Source organism: Ursus arctos, unplaced genomic scaffold (assembly GCF_023065955.2).
Source record: "Ursus arctos isolate Adak ecotype North America unplaced genomic scaffold, UrsArc2.0 scaffold_10, whole genome shotgun sequence".
Taxonomy (NCBI): domain Eukaryota; kingdom Metazoa; phylum Chordata; class Mammalia; order Carnivora; family Ursidae; genus Ursus; species Ursus arctos.
The window spans coordinates 70,247,037-70,270,086 of record NW_026622764.1 but is presented as its reverse complement, the minus strand read 5'-3'; the positions used below and the strand labels follow the sequence as shown (position 1 = coordinate 70,270,086).

At 49.2% G+C, this 23,050-nt stretch overlaps 1 protein-coding gene across 1 annotated transcript in view; it reads right to left on the bottom strand.

Annotated features, from left to right (window-relative positions):
• FLT1 (fms related receptor tyrosine kinase 1) overlaps window positions 1-23,050 on the bottom strand; it is a 171,397-nt gene that overhangs the window by 12,709 nt on the left and 135,638 nt on the right. Inside the window, exons 17-25 of the mRNA XM_026493054.4 lie at window positions 22,262-22,391; window positions 17,057-17,161; window positions 13,557-13,670; window positions 12,673-12,761; window positions 8,685-8,841; window positions 8,162-8,259; window positions 7,302-7,424; window positions 5,637-5,748; window positions 3,972-4,071 (exon numbers count right to left, since the gene is read on the bottom strand). Coding sequence (XP_026348839.2) covers window positions 3,972-4,071; window positions 5,637-5,748; window positions 7,302-7,424; window positions 8,162-8,259; window positions 8,685-8,841; window positions 12,673-12,761; window positions 13,557-13,670; window positions 17,057-17,161; window positions 22,262-22,391 — 1,028 coding nt within the window. The remainder of the gene's footprint in view (window positions 1-3,971; window positions 4,072-5,636; window positions 5,749-7,301; window positions 7,425-8,161; window positions 8,260-8,684; window positions 8,842-12,672; window positions 12,762-13,556; window positions 13,671-17,056; window positions 17,162-22,261; window positions 22,392-23,050) is intronic.

Below are 23,050 nucleotides of genomic sequence, written 5' to 3'. Positions count from 1 at the left end.
GAAAAGAAGGAATAATCAATTATGTGATGCACATAAGCCAAAAGTTAAAAACAGCCCAGTTCCTTGGAAGAAGCAAGGCTGTTCCTAGAACTGAAATCCGAAAGGAAGCTGTCCTAGCCGCCTCTCAGCAGTGTAATTTCCATCTAGGAAATAATGACTTCATGGGACGGTCTTGCACCTTGTCTGTCAATGTTGGGCAAACCCTGAACAGTAAAAGAACTGCACAGGAAAAACAATTCTGAGAGGCAAGACACTGTGGTCGGGGGTGTGTCTCCTCAGGTCCCCAGGGGAAGGGTGGCCCCACGTGGCCTTCTTCAACGGCAAGCTCCCCTAACAGCTGGATGGTGGAGTTGAGCTGCTATTTCTGAGTACACAGCGAGCACATCTCCTAAGTCTTTGATTAAGGGACTGGAGCTCATAAAGATCACTTGTCTGAATCACAGATTCCCTGACTTTGTCCAAACTGATGGGTCAAGGCTCTTCTCAGAAGATGATTCTGGTTCTCTCCTGCCTGTGTATTTCATTTACTGTACCCATTTTCCTTAACTCCCAGGGGTGCGGTGGGCCTCAACGGGTCCCAGGAGCTGTGAAGGCCAATGTCAAGGACCACTCTACTGAGGCTCAATTTGCAGACACGAAGGAGACTGGGAGGGAGGAGGGGAGCACAGGCTCTCCAACTTGGGGCCATTGTCCCTGCTGTCTGGGAGACCTAGGACAGGGGCTGCAGTGCCCACGGTCCCTGACTATCCCTGACCACCAGCCACAGAGCCACGGCTCAAGGCACTTGCTCTGTTCAGGCAACCTGACCCAGCCTGCTAGTGGCCAGAGGTCTGAAGTGGCATGAGACAGTCCGCACAATCCTATGTGGAGCTCACTTGAAGTTTACATGTTTTACTAATTTTTTGAGCTGGGTGCAAAAATGTTTACCAAGGAGACAGGAGGTCACTGGACAAAGCCCACGGTCCCACACCTCCAGTGCACTGGCTGTGATGTGATGAAGGCTGGCTGGTTTCCCCCGACCACCCTGAAGCTTAATCACCCAAGCCAGTGCTAGCAACGAGCAGTCTCGGAGGCTGTTGGAAGGACATTCAGGTACGAGGGGTAGCCAAAGCAAGAAAGGCTTGAACCAGGCACAAAAGGGGGGTGGTCCTGTTGGGGGCCCTGGCTTCTCTCAGCCAGCACCCTTTCCCTGCTGAGCCAAAAGCCGCTATAAGCAGGACTCGCCCTGGCCTCTCTCTGCCCAAACTAGCAAAAGGGACCACCTACAATTACTTGCTGTTTTTATTTTGATTCTTGGTTTCTGATTTCTAGTTTCCATTCCTCTTGCCTAAAATCCAGTGCAAATCATCTCAGCAAACACCAAAGGAAAAAAAAAATCAAAACATTCATTGCTTATTTCCTTATTGAAAGACATCTGATGAAACAGGCCCTGGGCGAGGAACCAGCCACTCAGGGTTGAACAGTTTACCTCACTAAATAAACAGGTTGAATGCAGTAGAGACACCAGCTGCACCCACCCCAACAGCCCTTCTTGAAGCCAGCTGTGGGAAGGGCTTCCTTTTCAAGCGATCACCCAAGCCCCCAAGTGCACGCCACTTCAGGCCAAGTTCAGGTCACAGAGGCCAATTCCGAGAGCAGCACTTTGTCCTCCCTGAGGCCTTCCCACTGTGGAGCACACAAGAAGGAAATTATTCCACCAGCTCTTGAACGCCTGAGAATGGCTGAAGGTTTGCATTCCAGCCCTCGGCACAAACATTTCACAGAGCTGCTGCTTTTCACCATTTCTAGAACTCCCCAGCATGGAGGAACCATCCTCCTGTCTACAGGCTGCCCGGGATACAAGGGTTTCCTGGGAGTGGTTAATGTGAAGACTTGAAGCTTTGATAAAGCCCAAGGGGGTTTTGGTCCCAAGCTGATGTGACTTTGTACCTCTAGAGTCCTTTTGGACCAGAATCTGGGTAGGTATTAGAACAGACCTGCAGGTGTGTGGCCTGGTGTCGTGGACTCTGGGCTCAGACGAACTTAGTAGTGCGGCAGATCGCTTCGACGTTTTGTGCCTTGGTTTTCTCACCTGTGAAACGCTGTTAAGCCTTGCACCTACTGTATAGGCTCGATGAGTGTTGGTAAGTCAGTATGTGTTAAAAGACCCTTAAAACAGTGACTGGCACTTAAGTACTAAATAACTGTTTAGTTAATATTAAACATTACTTAATAATGACTGCAATTATTATTAGGGTTAGTAGTTGAGAACTAGTCTTGTGATTGTCAGATTTTTTTAAAGATTTAGTTATTTATTTGAGAGAGAGAGAGAGAGCAGGAGCTGAAGGGCAGAGGCAGAGAGAGAAGCAGGCTCCCCACTGAGCAGGGAGCCCGATGCGGGGCTCGATCCAAGGACTTGGGGATCATGACCTGAGCCAAAGGCAGACACTTAACCGACTGAGCCCCCCAGGCGCCCGTGATTGTCAGATTATATGAAAAGTGGAAGAAAAGGTCAAAGCATGAGTGGATGTATTAGAGCAACCTTTTTTCGAAGGAATGTGGGGTGTATTTCTAATGTAATGGTCCTGTGATCTAGGGAAATCAGTCCAAAAGACTGGCTTCTAAATGTCTCCTCTGCTACCAGTTAGTTGACAGAGGACAAATCACTTCACTTTTGAGATTAGTTTCATTGCTCATCAAATTCAAATGATCACCTCTGCCTGTCTGCCCGTCAAGGGAAACCGGGTGTGTGTGGGGGAAACACTTAGAAAACCGTAAAGTGCAAAGTAATGTCGTTTTACACCAGCTCTCCTGGCCGTTGCCCCTCTCTCGAGCAAGCAAAAGGAGACAAGCGGTTAAAAACTCTCCGTGCCTTCCACACTCCACAGCCCAAATGCCATCCTGGGGGCTGATCTCCGTTCCCAGCTCTCAGAAAGGAGCCCCGCCTCAGGGTCTCTGGCCTTTCCTGATAAGACTCCACAGAAGCCTGACAAGAACAGGCGCCCCTAGCTCCTTACTGCGCTCATACTGCTCACGGCGCGGCCTTCAGGGCCCCAGCCTCCCACCCTCGCCCCGGGTCTGACCTAGCCTTGTCTCCAGCTGATGAAGGAAGAGACAGCAACCTTGCACTTTGGCCAAGCCCACACTTCCTTCATTCCCTCTGACTCCTCCCCAAAGGCCATCCTAGGGCTTCTGACAAGACCCCATTGTGTGGGTAGGACAGGGAGGGCCGCCTGCCAGTTCAGGAAAGGTGGTGCCGCCTTGGGGAGGCCCAAGTCCCTGTCAGCAGCAGTTCAACAAAACTGCAGGTGTCATCACATTCCTGCTCAGGCCTCAAAGTGCAAAACAGCCACAAGCTTCGGGAAAAGAGCGTCTGAGGGAGGCCGGCAAGCATCTGCACAAGGGAGAAAGCCTCTGCGTGGAGCCTGGAGTCCTAGGGTCGGAAGCAGGGGGCCACCTCAAGAAGAAGCTCCGCACAGCTGCCAGTTCCTACAGAGTCTCGAGAAGCCTTCGTGCCACAGAACCTTCTGTGGAGTATTATCTCTACTTCATTCGGGAGAGCCCCTGTTTCCTCTCCTATGCCTCTTCCCTGATTTCCACACGAAACCCCCTCACAGGTCTCTAGTGTGCATGGAGGACTGACTGGTCCACAGCAGCTCTTAGCCCTTCACCCCTGAGGCTGCTTAGCTCCTTTGGCTCCCACTTTGTGAACGAGGACAAGGTCTTGCATTCAGTGCCTGGGCGGTCTGTTCAGTGTGCCTGGATTCATACCTAGAAGCTCAGTTTCTAACTTCAGTTCCAGTGAATGGCCTTGAAAAGTCATGTCCGTACTCAAGAGGGGAAACGGGGAGGGATGGGTCAGGGATAATGTGTCCCACTTCCAGCACAGCTGGGCCCAAGAGGGGCTGAACATCGGCAGGAAGACCCCTTTCGGAAGGGTGCTGGTGGGAAGAGCGAGGTCAGATGGGGAAGGGAGGAAGTTGAGGGCTCACATTTCAGGAGTTGCGTATTCGGGGGCCCTCATCCTCATGCCTTCCTTCAGGCGGCTGCAGAAGTCCTCGTCCATCTGCACACCCGGGTATGGAGACCCACCTGCGGGAGACAGTGGGGGAAAGCACAGGGCATGTCATGGCCTCGGGGTGCAGAAGACCACGGGGGAGTGAGTCAGTGTTGGCCTCCTCCGTTTAAATCGATGGCTTAGCACCGAACCCCCAGTGACTGGCATGGCTCTCCCCAGCTAGAAGCGCCGGCCAAGAGGCTCAGCTGACCCTGCCCGCGCCACAGGCTTGCTTGGTCGGGCCTGTGGTGCTGGGTGTCCGATGCCCACAGGCCATGGCCACGGCTACTGTGGTCTGACTGGTCAGGAGGAAGGCTCTCCTCTGCAGAGGCTTCCCCTCGCCCCACGAGGAACTCTATAAAGAAAGCCCGTCATCAGAGACTCCCACCTTGGGTGACGGAGATTCTTTTTAAAACGCCAGTCGACCTGGAATCGGATACTCGTGGATCAATCACACCTCAGTGAGAACGCTTTACGTCACTACTTTCTTGGAAATTCCTCACAGAGCTGGCGCACTAGCTGCTGTGAGGGACCTGAGGGAAAGGGGGCCTGGAGCTCCAGGGTGAGGCCGAACGGGGTGGGAGTCTGGGGCCGGAGTGCGCCCCAGGGGCCCAGACTCTGCCTTCGGCCGGTTTTCCCCTCCAGGAGGCCCACGCAACCTTGCCCGTCGGGGGAGGCGTGACCGGAGCTGGGGGCGACGAAGGCCTCCCGACCTGCCCTGTTGCAGGCCTCGGATCCAGTGTCTCTCAACACTTGTTTGTCTGCACTGTCTGGTGCTTGCTGCTGGTAGGAAGCAGCTGGGAGGCGTGCGGCTCTGGCACTGTGTCACTATGGGGCCACTGCGGACGCCAAGCTGCTTTCAAGGACTGGAAGCAACAGGTGCCTGTCATCGAAAGCAGGGGAATGGTTTTCACACATTACAGGAAACCAGGGATGTTACTGGGTGACTTTTATTTGCTCCGAAAGGCCAATTTTTGGCAAAGTCCAAAAGACTGTTGGCTAGACCCCACGCTGGGAGGCCTCGGAGCGCCAGTGTGGGGCTGCAAGCACATGTGGGCTCGGTGCACGTGTGTGTGCCTGGGGCCTGGAACAGGGCTTCGAGCCACCCATCGCGGATGTTCTAGGAAGCAGAAAAAACACAACCAGTGTTCCCGCTGCTCATCGTATGTAAGCCAGCGTCCAGGGCTAGCTGGGCTAGTATTAGAGCCGCGAGAAAGGCCTCCCCGTAGGCTGAGCTGCGCTTGCTGGGGCCTTTCTGAAGAAATTCTGAGGGGAGGGTGATGCAGGGAGGGAAGGGGCAGGGTGTTAGGAATCGGGGAGTTTGAGGAATTAGGAGAAGGAGCAGAGGAGAGAGGAAGGAGTCAGACCGCTAATGCGATGCCGTGGTGCCCCTCCCCCACCCCGTGTGTGCTGGTACAGGGCGTCCTTCAGGTGCAGGGCACACATGTGTGCACCGCTCCTCGTGTGAGCTGCTACAAGGACCCAGGCGTCCTTTAGAGGCTGATCTCAAGAGTGGGTCTATCCGGAGGACACTTGACAGAGGATGCAGACATTTGGTTCTGGGCCATTTGTTGGATCCCTTCCTTCCCCCCAGATTTACCTAGGGAGAAGATTTCCCACAGCAGTACTCCGTAAGACCACACGTCGCTCTTGGTGCTGTAGATTTTGTCGAAGATAGATTCGGGAGCCATCCACTTCAGAGGAAGTCGAGTCTAGAAAAGGGCAGAGGGGCCTTGAGCAGAAGGACTGGAAAACAAAGCATGTGCAACCCAAGTGCACATGGGGTCACCTCCCAGATAACACTTGGCCCACAAATCATTTCCCAGAGCAGCTATGGTTTCCTAAAATGGAGGAAACCCTTACAACATGCAGGGTCACACCAAAAGAGGGCGGGCAATGTCTGGTGAGCCCCTCCCATGAATCCAGCATGTCCTCACTCCAGGACTCTGGAAGAAACCCTTCTCCCTCAAAAGGCATGTACTCTACGGGGTCCTGGAAAAGAACGATCTGAATTAGGACACATCCTGAAAAATCGATGATTTTCAGGGTTTGGGTTTTGGTGTTTAAGAAGGAGGATTTCGAAAGGCATTCCTACATAAAAAAGACAGGATTTTCAAAGTCACTGAATCAGGGGAGCAGGCGAAGGCACTGGAAGGAAGGAAAGAAGGAAGGAAGGTGACAGATAGCATTTAGGAGACCGTTTGGCTTGTTTTCAAGCGTGCAGACAAATCTTCCTTCTCTTCAGACAGCGGGAGTCCCGGTGGGTTAGGCCTTGCACTGCAGATGGATGGGATTTGACAGGAAGTATGGGATCACAGGGGGTGAGAGAGAGACAGAGAGAGAAGGAAACAGAAGTGGGAGAGGCTGGAAGAGACCGAGATGACAGAAAATGGGGACAGACTTCGCAAATCAGCACTCCTGAGGAAGGTTCGGTGTTTTCCTTTTATAAAAAGAGCCTGTGGAGCAGTAGTTCTCAAAGTCTAGTCCTGGGAACAGCTGTTATCTGCAGCGCCTAGAATCTCGTTCGAAAGGCAGATTCTCAGGCCCCACCCAAGACTCCCTGGGTCAGAGTCTCTGGGGGGTGGAGCTCAGTAAATGACAGCTTAACAAGCCCTCCAGGTGACGTGTGTGCTCGCTCAAGTTTGAGAACTGCTCCCGCGGTAGTCGTCAGCCCCCTCGCTGGACAAGAGAGGACACAGGAGGTCACCCGCAAAGCTGAAAAATAACATTCTGTTCAAAAACAAGCAGGGAAGAGAAGCCAGGGGCCGCCATCAGGGAGATGCGAGGCGGGAAGGCAGGCTCGGGAGGTAAACCATTTCCTCCTCTGCAAGATAAGACTGATACCCTCCCCCACCCTTTCCTGAGATACCCACACCTGCTGAATCCATCACCCGGGTTTATTTGAGGGAAAGAGTCCAGGCTGTTCTTTCCAGCGGTACAGGGAACTCCCACAGGAGTCCAAGGGAGGCGATGATACGGTCTTCCCAGGCCCCCACTGAGCACTTCTCAGGTTAGCAGGCTCTGGCAGTGCGGCCCAAAAGGACAGGTACCCAGCCAGCAACGGGGGAAGAGCAGAACCAGGAGATGGGGGCCTTTCTGAGCCCCACGCAAGGGCTCTCCGGTGCACAGCCCATCGGGGCTGCTCGTCTTCACAGAAAGCACATGATGGTTTTCAGGGAGTGTGTAAATATTTACCAAGGGCTTTGGTCTGCGGTTTACAGACGACAGGGTATAAATGAGTCAAAGAAACATCGCGCTGACTTACATCTCCTTTTCTCACATAATCGGGATTCTTATAAATATCCCGGGCAAGGCCAAAATCGCAGATCTTCACCACATTGTTCTCAGATAAAAGAATATTTCTTGCTGCCAGGTCCCGATGAATGCACTAGAATAAAACAGATGCATAAGGAGTGCATTTCCTTAATCTAATGCACCATTTTCCTGCGTCTTTTCAGTGTCCTTATTCCTCTTAATTGGAGGATCCATTTCACATGACCCTTTACATGAAGGAAGCGACTTCCAAAGCACACGGGGTGACCATAAACACGAAGGCGTTTCTTTACAAATATAACCCCCTCCCCACCCTCCACCCCCTGCCCTGAGGCCCAAAAGCCAAGAAATGCCCCAGTCCGCTTTGCCACTGTTTGGCCCGACAGCATCCTGGTAAACCAAGTTGGCCGTGGATGTCTCCCAGTAAGCAAAACCCCACTGCCCTCACTCCCAGCCTTTAACCCTGAGCTGCCTAGGTCAGATCACTATCGGCTGCAGTGTCGAGGAGCACTCCCCATGGATGAATGAACAGAAGCTCTCCGGGGAGGTTGTGTATTCGGAGATTCTGGCCAGCTTTGAAAATATGCCAGGGGGCAATGTCGAGAATGGTCGCCAGGTTTGTCTAGTCTGAAGCCTGGCGAGGTTTTCCCCTAGAATCCAGTTCCTACTCACTGGTATCCGAGGCTCCTCTGTCCTATCAGGAAAAATTAAGGCACTCGGTGTGGTGTTTACTCTACGTAAGTATAAGCAAACACTAGGAAGAGTGGATTTAGAGCAAAGGTGAGTGTGTCCATATAACGTCCACATGTCCGGGCCTGGCAAAGAAGGAAAGCAGTAAAAGGCAAGGCTGACCTTTCTGGAAGACAAAAACTCCATGCCTCTGGCCACTTGAAAACTGTAAGAAATCAGATCTTCCATAGTGATGGGCTGCTTGTAGAAATCATCAGAATCTGGAAAGCATTAAAACCGTAACTGTTTGTAATGGCTCTTGTTATCCCCCCAAATCCCAGTTTATTGGAACAATGTTAGCAAAACATAAAACCAACAAGTAGATCAGAGTTCATTTTCAAGAGCACTGGAGTTTCAACATGAATATCAGAGATTTTTCCAGGCCTGCAGCCCATTCTACCCAAGCAGGGGGGTGGGGGATGATCTTTTTGGACAAAAAGCCCTGAGGGGAGACAATTGCACAGTTCCCTGTCAAAATTAGTAACTCTGTAAATAATCTTAATTCAAATCTTATCTCCTCAGGACATTACCCTTCAAGTCTCCCACGGATGTTTATTAGGGTGATAAATAAGAAAAAAATGTCAGAGATGCACAGTATGTTGTAAAAATATCTCAGACTGTAGGACAGGAAGGAATTAATACCTACCCTCCTCTTCCTCAACATCGCTCAGACTTTTATCTTCCTGAAACCCGGAGCTCGCGAAGCTCTCGCTGCTGGTGACACTATCTAGTCTTTGTTTCTTGTCTTGCTCCAGGTCTGGCTCCATTTTTTCTTTCTTAGGCTCCACGTGTAATGCTGCATCCTTTGAACAGACCGAGAAGGACACAGGAAAGAGTGTTTCAGAACAGCAGTGAGGAATCGAATCCCTCGAGCGGGCAGGCGCCTGAGTTGGGAGAGTGTCCTTGCACAAAGCAGGGGTTAAATCGGTGGCGAGGGCCCTACAGCGCTCAGGTGCCTGGCTCTTCCTGGGGTTCTGTTCGGCTTTGGCTTTCGAGTGGGTTTCGAGAGGGCATCTTAGGCAGGATAAAGAAATATTAACAGTCGCTGGTATTCACTGACTGCTTGTTTGGTGTCAGCCAGGATACTAAGACTCTTAGGTGCATTTTCTCATTTAGTCTTAGTAAGTTTTTTAAAGTAGTTCTTGCTGATACAGGAAGAAATAGGTTCGGAGGAGGAGAGTAATAAAAGTCACATGCAAATAGTAAACGGCAACGCTTGAACCCAGGTTTGGCCAACTCCAGTCCATGCCCTTAACCACTTTTTCCATACCACCCGCCATCTTGTGAAACACCATCTGAATAACAGAAACAAATCCCTAGTGGACTTGGGGCTTCACTTGGCATAATCCCTGTGAGTAATGAGAGAAGGCTATACTTATCGATTTCTCTGGTTTCTTTGGGGAAGGAGAGAACTTGAACATTTCTTTGTCTCCCCTCCATTCAAAACAAAGATCCAGTTTGATCCTAATAAGGGCAGAAACGGCCTTTCATCCTGGACTGGGCATCCAAGCTCTGGTGTGTCATCTGGCTCTTTCATTAACTATGTGATATTGGGCAAATTACCTCCTTTTTGGGGTTTCATTTCCCTCACTGGAAAAGTTCCATCTTGTTATGTTTGGACTCCTAGGAAAGGAGGTGTTGGTTCTGGATGTGCATGTGGAACCGGAAAAGGTTTTTATCATCTTTGGTAATTCACTTAATAACTGTGACACTACAAATTTGACGCGCCCAGTGGCTTCGTGACTGTGTAGTGGCGGAGCGTGGACCTCGGCTCCGTCATGCTAGCTGGCAGTACTGAGGAGCAGCTGTGAGGGGCTGGAGCTCAGCGGTGCTCCTTGATGCACTTGCACGGCTTGGCAGTGCTGGGACCAGCCAGGCTCCACAGGCTTGGCTTTTCCTAGAAATGTCACAAAGGAGAGATCCCCCCACTAGAGGGCGTCGTGGGAGTAAGCAGAGGACAGAGGAGGGAGCCACAGGAGGGACAGCCAGACTCAGGGTTGGGGGGGCTCGCAGGAGCCCTGTAGGGGGGTACGGGGGGCAGGCGGCCTCAGCGTAGACCCCCACTGCCACCCCAGGTGACCTACCTGAGAAGAGGTAAACTATAATTCTTTGTTTCTGCGTCTCCCAGAGGCAGGTAGAGTTGGTTCTGTTCAGTTGGGGACTACAAATGGATTTTTCACAAGCCCCCCCCCCCCCTTAGGATACAAGGCAGCAGGGAAAAGGCAATGGCAAGGGTGTGGGGAGGAAAGTGCTCGATGGGTCTGCTCACGGCTCAGCCCAAGACAGCCCATGCTCTCTGCTCTCCGGGGTGCCTTCTTCCTCATCCTCCCAGTGGTCACAGCCTTGGACACGTCTGCAGGGGCCATAATTCAGGCTCCCTCACCCCCTCCTTGACTCCCCATCAATGCTATTGTCAGCTTTGCTTCTTGGTAACCACCAATGTTAAATAAAGGTGGATGTATGGAACTTTCTGGACTCTAGCAGAAGGCAGCTAATTTATTACAAATAGTATTGAGTGATCCTGCTGCATGTCTTTGGGAAACAAAATATTCCATTTCTATTTAGCCTTTCGATTTTTCCTTCACTTTCTATTTATTTATTTATTTATTTATTTATTTATTTATTAAAGATTTTATTTATTTATTTGACAGAGAGAGAGACAGCCAGAGAGAGAGGGAACACAAGCAGGGGGAGTGGGAGAGGAAGAAACAGGTTCATAGCGGAGGAGCCTGATGTGGGGCTCGATCCCACAACGCCGGGATCACGCCCTGAGCTGAAGGCAGACGCCCAACGACTGCGCCACCCAGGCGCCCCTCACTTTCTCTTTATATTCCTTTAGGTTCCAAATATGAAAGACAGCCATGTGTTTTCCATGAAAACACTGAGCTTCACCAACAGGGAGGCGAATCATTAAATATAGCCAGAGGAGGAAGCAGAACCTTCTAAACAAAGGACGAACGAACCCAAACGTTCCATCCTGCCCCAGTCCCTGGGGTATGCTGCCGCCTTAGTTCTTCTTGAAGCCAGTCCAGGACTTCAGGACTGAAGGGACTTTGCACTGCTCCCATCCCGGGCCACCACTTTCCCCTTTTTCTTATGGTGTTTCCCCCCCTCCCGCCCCCACCCTGCCTTCCTTATCCAATGTAATGCACCGAAAACCTTCGCAAGGGTTGTCAAGAGAGCGGGGCTTTTTTCTCCCAGACTTCACCTCTGGGTACATGAGTGTCCTTAAGCCAATCACTTGACTTTTCTGGGCACATCTGTAATGTGAGAGAGCGAACTAGCTGATCACAAAGGTCGTTTCCAGATTCAAGATTTTTTTTTTAAGTAATCTCTACCCCCAACATGGGGCTTGAACTCAGGACCCCAAGATAAAGAGTTGCATGCCCTACCGACTAGCCAGTCAGGTGCCCCTTCAGCTTTAAGATTCTAACTATTGGAGGGCATGCTTTAAAATTGGAGAACAATATTCATGTTTCCAAGTCTGGTAGACCACCTGTGTCTTTGGTTGGGTCAAAGTTGGAGGGATGAGAGAATTGGCCAGCTGTCCAGTGGTTTTTATTTGTATGTCCCATGAATACTCTTGTCCATGTGAGAGATGGCTGTGATTCTTGGATGTGTGGCACTTTACCCATCACACAGGTTGTATAGATCAGTGGCATTAGGTTGGACTCTACCAATCTTCCCCTCGCGGTGGGTCAATAATGACAATAGTTACTGTTTCTGGAGTGCTTAACTCAGTGAAAAATGTGATTCCCTCAACAACGCCATGAGTTCGGTTCTGTTATTACCTCCATTTAGTAAAGGAGGGAACTGAGACCAAGACATTGAGTAACTTGGGCAAGGGCCCAGATTTTGAGTGACAGAGACAGGATTTAAACCCAGGACGTCTGATTCTGGAGTCTGTGTGTTGAATCACCACACTGCATAGACTCACAACCAGCACTGCTGATTGTCAGGTAATAACGTCGAGTCATTGCGCCCCAAGCAGCTCCAGCCCAGAGGACACAACACTGGTGGGATGGGTCACACTGGCAAAGTTTTATTAAACCCTCTCCATTCAGTGATCTCTGCCTTCAGGACTTAAACCTACATGTTCCTTTTGTTATGTGGCTTTATTTTAGTGGGTAAGGCCGGTTCTGTGTGTGCGCAGGGCTGACATGGGTGGTGAGGGTCTGGGGAAGGTGGAGTAAAGGGCATAGCAAGAGGAGAAAATAATTTCTCTGGCCCCGTCACTGGCTTCGTGTTCGCTGCAAAGTCACTCAGTTGATTGAGTCCTTAATTTCTCTAGTAAATGTAGACAATTATACTTGTTATCATCTTCTTTAAAGAAACAAGTAACTAAGTGATTTGTGTGGGTATCTGTGTACATTATGGAAAGAGAGAAAGAAAGAAAATGATCAAGATGCTTGCATAGGTCGGTACACAGATGGCTCGTAAATTTTAACCTCTAATTGCTGATGCGTATACTGGGATTACATAGTCTCTGCACTGCCCACAAAAAGTGTGATGTAGTGCCATGGAAGGACAAAGCAGAGACTGGGTTTTAAGATTGGTCATTAATAGAAGAAAAAGTACAGGTTTCTCTTGCTTTATGCTGCTATAGCCTAAACCTCCCCCCCAAAGTTCCTTACCTTGTTGAGAAAGAATAAGTCCCGTTTGCTCTTGAGGTAGTTGGACAGATTTCCGTATTTGCAATATTCGACGATCACCATCAGGGGCCCTGTACGCAGAACAGATGGTTTATCACTTGTCAATTCGCAAGGGTAATGGAGAAGCAGGCAGCCTACGGCTGGGTCTCTAGGACTCTGCTTGGGGCCTCCTAGCCCTTAGCTGATTTCTGTACCCACTGCTACTCGAACAGGAGGTAGGTCTTCCCAACTACCCTTCATCTCTACTACTTTTGATGACCTTGGAAAACATTGATGCGCACAGGTCTTTTGCCCCATTCTTTCTGGCTTAAGCAGCGATCACACATCTATACCCAAGTGCTAACCTTGCCACAGGGGAAGACAGACAGGTCTTCAGGGACATGCTGGAGCCCTGAGTCATAACCGCAGCCCTGCCCCGGCCACTTGCCCCAGCGGGGAAAACCTGTCTGAAGGGAAGGGCCCTTCTGGTTGTGCCTCACATCCCCTCCTCCTAGGATCACACCAGAAGTGACTCCTTCCTTTATGGGACGCTTCGAGGAAGGCTCGCCCTTCTATCCATTACCTTAGCTCTGGCCACACTCCTTCCAAGCCATCCTGAGGGAAAAATGCTCTCCACTTGACCCAGAGCTCATGGAAAGAGGTCTCAAAGGGAATCCTTCTCTTTAGAACATCTCAATTAACTGTACAGGGAAGGCATTTCTAGGATGGAGCGCCTTTCCATAAATGGACAAATTGTTTCCTCTGGACCTACTGAGAGGCCTTTTTTTCAGGAGGTGAGGAGGAGGAATGGGGAGAAGGAGCGCTATGTCCAACTCTGCTCTCGGCATATGAACAGGGAGAGGGAGCAGGCCCTCCTTCTCGTTTACCTCCTTGCTTGGTACAGGCTCCCAGCAGGTTGACTACATTCAGATGGTGGCCAATGTGGGTCAAGATCTTGAGCTCAGTCATCAGAGCTTTGTACTCGCTGGCTGTGGCCCCCTCTGTGTGAGAAACAAGGAAGAGTCAGGGCGACAGGACAATGGGGCTCTTTCCGCTGGAGGCGGCATTCCTGCCCTCCATGTTTGCCAATGCTCAGCCGGTTGCTTCATTGACTTCCCCACATTCTGCAGAAAGGCCCCGTCTCCAGACTGTTTTCATTACTCCCTCCCTCCTGAGCCAACATCCTTTTGATTACAGTAAGGCCCAGAAGCAGTAGTGGGGTTAGTCACTGGGCATTTCCTCTTGGTGGACCTGGTCTGCTTAGCAATGCGCTGACTCAGAGCTGGGCACCTCGTGAAGGCGCCTTCCAAAGGCTTCCGCTCGGCAGAACCAGGCGCAGCAAGAACCTTCCAGACAGGGGATGTGCCCACACCTCCCCTCTTTTTCTCACTTTCCCCTCTTTGAAGAGTCACAAAGAAGGAGCACCAGGGGTCTGCAAGAGTGGAATGGCCACGTCTGTAAACATCTTTGCACTGTGTTGTTTTCTCCCTATAACCTTTTCCTCCCTGGGGTCTGCAGGGTTATCTCGAGCTGTAAGGGTCCATAAGCATCTGACTTCAACTCCATTCGCAGAGATAAACAACATCACTCTAAGATTTAGCAGAGTCCAAAGCCTAAATTAAGTTAGTTCTGTTTGTTTCCTCTCTTTCTTTTTTTGGTGGTGGTGGGGAGGGGAAGCGTCTTTCTTATTGGTTAATTTATAAGGCATTTACAAAATTTAAGAAATAAAGTCCTATAATCTTGTTGTAAAATATTCCAACAATACGATGTATACAGAGTAAAAAGTGAAAGCCACTCCAACCACTTACCTCCCTAGACTTTCTTCTATGTATTTATAAACATATATACCCACTTAAAGACCTTCTTGTTTTGTTTGCATAGATGGAATCCTCTCTATTTTTTTGAATTTGCTTTTTTTTCATATGTCAGAGACTTTTTCCATTCTTGTTAGTTGATTAATAGCATTCTTGACATTTGAACTGTCTCCAGTGTGTGTGTGTGTGTGTGTGTGTGTGTGTGTGTGTGTGTGTGTGTGTTGCCATCACGAATAATGCTGTAGTGGAGAGCCAATGTGTGGTCTTTGCACACATATGCAAGTGTTTCTGTAGAGCAGGCTGGGAAATGGCCACAGCACGTGCGAGCTATTTCATAAGCACAAATCATTTTTAAATTATTTTTCAAGTAATAACCAGATAAACTCTAGAAGCTTTCCAACGGGGTTGAGATTGGCTCACAGTAGATGCTCAACAAATATTTGTTAGAAAAATAAACACCATGAATACTCTCCTCATCTCAGACATGGGCAGGAGGCCCAAAAAGGTTAAAGGTTCTGCTCAAGGGCACTTTGAAAGAGCTTCTGACTCATGGCCTGTGTCTGACATTCTGTCTTTTCAATTTCTCTTAGAAACAGATGGCCAACCAATTCAAGCAAGAAAGCTGAATGAAAATGGTTTTTACGAATTTTATATAGTGGGTGATTTGGCAATCTTTTAAAAATCAAGGCTCATGGCTTTAAAAAGAGAAGCATTTATAAAGATACCGCACACGCTATTTCTGTATTAAAAATTTTCAAGTCAGCATCGCCCCCTCAAACTCCTCAGTCCCTTTATGCTTCTATGCCCCTTTGGCACAGAGGAAAAAAGCCAGGCTCTCTTGCTCGGATTGCTCCGTTTCCAGGCAGGTGTTATCTTGGATCCGCAGTAGGCCGGCATGGGCCGCAGGCCCACCTCTCCGGGAGATGGTGTATCGTAGGAAGCAGGGAAATGGGACCAGCTGAGGAAGCAGATGCTTCCAGAAGGAGTTTCAACTTTGTTCAAGGTTGGGTATTAGGTTGTCTCCATAGCTCGGGCCAGGATCACGTTATGATTTTGGAGCAACAGGCCGTTTCCTGGAGGCCAGGTCTCGGCAGCCTGTCTTGTGTGGCACCGTAGTGGTGGTGGTGGGGGGGGGGAGGCGGGAAAGCGCTGCACTCAAACCCTGACTTTTGCACTGGTGAGCTGTGGGGCCTTTCAGAGGTGATTTAACCTCTCTGGGCCCTGTTTCCTCATCTGCCATCTGGGAAAATAACTACTTCACAAGGCAGAAGAAAGAAAAAAAAAAAGAGAGAGAAATGGCAATTTCATGCAGTTCAACCTGACACATGAAGGCACTTGGTCTGGTGCTTTCTCACACAGAGGCCATGTTGCCGCCTCTTCTCTTCAGCATCTGGGGCACAGGGTGCGGGACAGGGTGCTGGAAGGCAGGGACTCTCACAGGAAGGCCTGCCATCATCTGGGCAGTCCATTTTGAGTGGAAGTCCTGATTTGTGGGTCTAAGACTCCTTCCCTGGCTACTTCTCGGTGGGACGGTCAGGTTCCTTGGAGAGCTTTATCAGAGCCTTTGCCTGACAAGGACAGCCTTCTGGGGTAGAAAATATCATTTCATGGGGCTCTTGTGATGCTGACATGCATGCTCTGAAGTCTCCCTACTCGAAGTGTCCTTTCTCCTGGAGCCTTTCCCAGGGATCTGCTTGGCTGGGTGCATAGCCTCCCGGCCTCAGGATCCCCGGTCATATCTTGGAGAGCTGGCAAAGCTAGAAAAAACTGTCCTTGGAGTTTCCAGGGCTTTTTGGTTTTGGAATCTTAAAATGAGTCAAAATGACATGAAAATTCCATCACGAATGAAGAAATGAAGTATTTTCCATACTTTAAAAGGCATACGCGTCTTTGAGATATCTGATTTATGCAGTTTTCACCTATTTTCATTTTCATCTGTCTCGTGGTCATCAATCACTTTGTCATGTGACTTCACCTCCCAAATAATGCTCCACAGAATGGTAGTATCTTTCAACACTAGATATATGTATATATCTATAAATATATAAAGTATTTTATAAATATAAAATATATATCTAAAATATATATATATTTTTAATTTCTAAAGAGGAAATGTTTTGTGGGTGGGACTTGACAGTATAAAATAGTTTAAACATCTGATGATCTCAATTATTGCAGCTTTTCATAGTTTGACTTTATAGCTAGGTCAAGTCCCAGTTAAGACTTTGGGATTTACGACGCACAGAGAACTTCCCATTATAAGGTCATAATGGATCACTCCAAAACTTTGAGCCTGTAGTTACAGTGAGCTTAAGGCCCTGGTACTTTAGAGCCCACGATGGGAGAGGAGAAAGATCTTTGAGGTGACAGGAATCATTTTCCCATGGACAGTGCTGGTTGTTTCATTTACAACGTTTATTCTGAGCTCTCACTGGCCTGATCTAAAACTCCTGAGGCCAAGGGTGCTTCTAGCAGTAGGAATAGCTTGCATCTGTTCCTAGGCCGTATCTAACTTGTACCAGTGTTTTGGGAATGCAACCAGTCCGCTAAAAGCCAAATTATGGCATCCATACCTTTCAGCATTTTAACAGCCACGGTCCGGCATGTGGGTGATTTCTTAATGCCAAATGCAGAAGCTTGAACCACTTTTCCAAAAGCCCCTCTTCCGAGTGACTTGCCTGCAATGAAAAGAAGACATTGGTTTGTTTGCCAGGCCAGCAGGGTGAGGTTAAGTCTTTTTCAGGAAGAAAGTGCCTTGTAACCTATGTGCGTATGTGAGCCATGTAGACTTTGAGTGGAATCTCCAGTAAACTGAGCCCCAAACAGTCAAAGTAAGGGACATGTTTCTGGGGTATCTTCCTTCCACTTCTTCATTGGGCTTCTGGAGTGCCTTTGTTCCTTGCAGCTGGGCTAGGCCCCTGGAAGGCATTTGGTGTGGGTGGGCGACCAGTTTCCTCTTCACCAAACCCTCTTGGGGAGTCTCTTCCGTTGTTTAACACCATCACTACCAAGATTTCCCTTTGTTCAACCTAAGCCACTCTTCTTGCCTCTTCTGATCTCTTTCTTCTGATCTGTTTTCTTTTTTTGTCTTTTTAAGATTTTATAGATTTATTTGAGAGAGAGAGAGAGAGAATATGCACCAGAGTGGGGAAGGGCAGGGAGAGAAGGAGAAGCAGACTGCCTGCTGAGCAGGGAGCCCGATGCGGGGCTCGATCTCAGGACCCTGGGAAGGCAGACACTTCACCAGCTGAGCCACCGAAGCATCCCTCTTCTGATCTGTTTTCAATGGAAAGGAAGAAACAGAGTGACAGTGACTGCTATCTGTTCTAATAATTCCCCATAGCTACATAAAAATCACTAAATCACTTCTCAGCCTTTCTTGCCAGACTAAATACTCCCAGCTAGCCTAACATGCCCTTATATCATGTCCACATCCACAGGGCTCAGCACATAAGCCTAGCAACCACAGGTAGCAATTTGTTTAAGCCACACAGAAATGGTTGCCAGACGCAATAATAAAGTCAGGTTTCTTTCATGGCACCTGTCATGTTCTGCTTTGACCATGGTTAACATGTTTCTTTCCTCACCCTTGCATGAGACCACTTGACTCAGAGGGCCGATAACCACGTCTGAACCTTCCCAGAAGCGAGCTCAGGGCCTGGTGCGTAGAAGGCCGCCCTGTGCATTAGTGAAGAAGGAAGTGCATTTGGGAACTTGTGAAAAGCTCGCAGCAAGTCCCGTACGGTTATGGGCACCTAGAGGAACCCCTGGGTTGGAGACCGTGAGGGTGATGCTCTGTGAAGAGGGCAGCCCCCTGATTACCTCAGCTACTTTTTCTATCAGGGCACTTTCTTTTGTGCCATCGGGACACAGGTAGCCAAACAGAACCGAGAGAAACAGTACAGCTCAAGCATGACGTGGCAAAAGGCAGAGTGAGCCAAAGAAGTCACTCTTGCTTGGTTCTTCTGGGGGGAAAAGGAGCCAACACAATGCCTCTGGTCAGAAGCAATCCTGGTAGTTAGAGTGTTAATGTGACATGACCCCTCCTCTCTCAGCCTAGTCCTCTTTCCTTCTCGGACTGTTCTGATAAGGGGCCCTCAATGAGTTAACCAACCGACATTCCTTCCTTCCTTATACTCCAATCCCTTCCCCCCAAAGACATAGGTTTCTGTTTGTTTGTTTTTAAGATTCTTGCAAAGCTTATAATGAAGCTTTCCTGCTTCCTTATCATATTACAACTTTATACTTTTATGCGCAATGACTCAGTAACAAAGATGACGTCACCCCGGCTCTGCTGAGTATCGTCCCCTCACTACCAACCATCCCAGGCATCCAGTCAGGACACAGGAAAGATTCGATCACCGATGTGATCCTAAGAGGCTCTTTGTAGCTGTCTCTTTCCATCTGTCTCCTGGGGACTCCCTCTTCATTAGGAGGGAACGTTGGTGAAATTACATGCTTTTTCTCAAATGTACGGGTAGTGACCGGTGAAGATCATTCCTCCCAGAGCGGGCACCATGGACAGGGGTATGGGCGCCGCTTCCCTCTTCAGAGAAAATTGTCCATGAAATAGACCAGAATGGGGACTCTAGGTTTAAATAAAAGTGCCCGGGGCAGACCCTGCAGGTAACGGATGTGGAAATCATGCATAGAAAGAGCACCGGCAGCTTCCTCCTCCAGACTTGGAAAGATCGGTGTGTTTTGGTTGGATGCTCATTCCTGGCTTTTTTACGGCAAAAGAACGTTTTCCTTCCACAGTGCCTGATAGGAAAAGTGTCCTGAGCCTGACAAATATCCCGGTAATCTCTATCTTAGGACACCTCTCCGCATACCATGGAGACTCTGGCTTTGTGTGGGGGCAGGCAGAATCCTTTTCCCTTCCACAGCCTCAGCCCCCACGCCTTCCCTTCTTCACAGGCACAACGCACTTGATTTTAACTAGTGTTTGGGGATTTTGCTTCTGTCAGTGAGAATAAGCTTGTTCTCACTTGGCTTCCCTCGGCCTTTTCATCTATTCTCTTGGAAGCTGACTGCTGCCTCATAAAACAGCATGAAGCTATTATGGGCTCTTTAATCATCTGATGCATTGGAATCCCTTGGCAGACCCACTGTTCCTGTTTCAGGGGAGCCCGATGACCCTGGGCTTGACCTTGCCTGATCCTTCTTTTCCCTTAAAATCCTCCTTGGTGTTACCTACATGCCACTAACCGGCTCGTAAAAGTGCTAGGTCATTGCCACACAATGAAAGGCTATTGGAATCTCCTTTAAGAATGTCCTCAACTGGCCGGGGTCCCTGGGACACTCCGGGGAGGATGCCCGGCAGCACTGACGTGCAGAGCTGGTCTTCTGTGAGGCAACACCAGCCCCGGCGCCGTCCACCTGCAATTTCCACGTTCCCCATGGTGTTTCCTAGATTAGGTAATTCTGACTTTATTTTGCAATAGAAAGCTGCGTTGTCCGACGTTATCCCAGCTTCTGTGATACATTTATAAGAGCTGACTTCTCCCTTAGGCTTAGTGAGGAAGCACTAACCAAACAGATTCCTTTTCTTAGTGGATTTCAGGAATTTCAATGGGAGCAACACTTTTGACCCAGACTCCTACTGTATCTATCTATCTATCAGGTACTATGAATTCCGACGTCTCTCAACAGGGCTGCTGGTAGCAACCGACAGAGCACAGAAAGCTGAGATCAGATGTAATGTGTGTATTTCCCTACACGATGTGTTCTTCCATGTGTTTATAGCCACATTGTAACTCTGCCCATCAAACCAGCTTTTTCTCTCCATCCATCCAGACATAATCTTGGTTACTTGCACTTGCCAGACATTACTTCAGATTACTTTCTGTCATTTATTTGGCTTAAAACCCCCCAAATCTTGGGCCTTTCTGCTCCCATGCTAGGAGTAGTAGCATTCCTCTGGCCCTCGCAGCCGTGCTCTGCACTGAAAGACCGAGCGAGCTGACTTAACACCCTTTCTCTCACCCATCAAAGACACTCACATGCACATGAGCCGAATCATAACATCTGGCAACCCCAGGAAGGGAAAGGACCATAGGAGAGATCTTCCACAAGGAGAACCTCCTGAAATGCGATGATTAAACCCACAGAGGCCCCAGGGGAAATCTGGTGGAAGGATTAGCAGTGTCCCTCAATGTGATACAGATCACAGGGATACTAGGTGAAGGAGTGAAGAGACGGGACGAAAAGCTCATATGTCCTCTACGGGAAGAGGCATGTTTGATTGTGACTAATAACTCTGGAAAGCAATGTGGCCTGAGAATGGCTTATGGTTGTGGGAAAATTATCCCAGTTCCCTGCCAAGGTCACTGAGGGGCTGGGCTAGCTGCCATATAATTTAGACTTGCAGAAGGAACTCATCTAGTGTACCACCTGCCCTGAATGACTCTAAATTTAGTTGATTTTTTCCCCCCGTCAGCAGCCATTGCTGGCTTTTGCCTGTCTCTCCAGCTTTTTACCGATTTCCAATTTTCTTCCCCAAAGCCAAATAGAACATACTCTTGGGGCCAAGTATTCTTTCTCATGTAAGAAAGAACATAAGCAGAGTCATTTCAAGGCCCAAGAGAACAACAAGAAGAACGCTTTCTCCTCCTCTGTCCCCCCAGACCCCCACTCCCATATCGTCTGCCTACTGGGGGAGGGGAAGCAATGCTGTTGAATTTGGAACGACAGGCTCTTTTGCCGAGAGTGACAAGATCCAGGCACACTGGATCCATGATCTCTCTGTTGCTAGTTCCAACTATTCATGATTCTGGCATACGCAGGAGTGAGTAGAAACTTCAGAAGCCACAGTCCAAATATTTTGGGCAAGAGTCATTGAGGCTCCTTTTGTTTCGTACTACCCCATGCTGGAGATTAATTTGCATCGTGATGTCTGAGCTGGGGGAAAGCACATTCGCCTGGTTCGCCTGATGTTTACGGCATCTGCAGTACCCGGGGAACAACAGTCCTCTCTCTTCGAAAATGAAACTTAAATGACCCCTGGGACTTTCTTCTCTGTCTGGACGTTTCGAACACCCACGGAAATTCAGCATATGTAATCTGTGGATTTGTGCCGAGGGCTTTTTTGATCCACAGCCTTGAAGGGGCACTGACGCTCTTACCACATGTTTGGCTGTACTGTTTCTTGCCATCTTGACTTGTGTTCTAGGTCACAAATTTCTAAGTCCTCAAAAATGTCCTTGTTCAGGAGTGCCTGTACTTGTAAGCCTGGTGGTGGGACTGATCCCTGCCCTTCACTTATCTCCTTTGGCGGCTGTCACCTTCACCTTTGTATCCCCACGGCTTAGATGGGTGTCTGCTGCTCAGAGAAGGTGCTTAGAAACTGTTGAGAGAACAAGCAGGTGCCCCCGTCCCTTTTTTTTTTTAAGATTTTATTTATTTATTTGTCAGAGAGAGAGAGAGTACAAGCAGGGGGAGCGGAAGGCAGAGGGAGAGGGAGAAGCAGGCTTCCTGCTGAGCAGGGAGCCCGATGCAGAACTCGATCCCAGGACCCTGCGATCATGACCTGAGCCGAAGGCAGATGCTTAACCAGCTGAGCCCCCCAGCTGTTCCCCTCCCCGCCCTGTCCCTTTTTCCTGCCATCCCAGCATTCTGTTCGAATTCTTTACCTCTGTGCCCATCCCCCTTGCTAGTGTGCAAGCAGCTGGAGGGGAGAATCCCGCGTCTAGCTGACTCTCGCAGCCCTCAGAGCACAGCGGTTTGTATGTAGTAGGCGCTCAGTGTGGGTTTAGGGATCTGTTGAACAAATACATTACCCAGTTTAAGTCTCTCCCGGGCAAACTCCCACTTGCTGGCATCATAAGGGAGACGTTCGCACTGCTCGTCCAGGGGAACTTCGTCTGGGTCCATTATAATTGATAGGTAGTCAGTCTTTATTTCAGAAGACTGAAAAAGAAAGAGATCTCAAAGTCACCAATAAGGAAAGAACTTAAAAAACCCTGGATATCTAATTTAAAACCACACCCGGCAGCATCAGCTGCTGTATCGGTTCATTTGGTTGAAACCGTGCGGCTGGGTACAGAAAGTACCCCTCTGCCTAGTCCAATGTACATCACACTTCCCGTTAAACAGCCCCTTACTCTTCTCACGACGCATTTCCGTAGGCTGGCTCCGCCATATTGTGGCAGATAATATGCACCCAGATGCTCCGATGACCTTGTTGCTTGTTCTTAGACCATGATCAGATGATAGTCCTTCTCCAAAACATGCAAAGCGTTTCTATCAAATCATTCCAAATGATTGCCTGAAAATAACTTTCCATGGCCATTCTGTGCAAGCAGGGATAGACATCACAAGCCAGGCCAACAGTGAGAAGTGCGACTGTGGCTTCTCCGCAAGAAGTGAGACTGTGGCTTTTCCGCATTTGCAAGAAAGGCCAGAGGTGGCGAAGTGAACCCAGGAGCCCTGGGACAGTTGAGAGGCATATTTCATGTGAACTATTTAAATATACTCAGAAGGCCTGACCCTGTGGTTGCTGCAGCTACCTGGAAACACTATGGGGTCCGTTGGTAAGAACAGAATATTTCCCTTTAATAAGGAGTGGA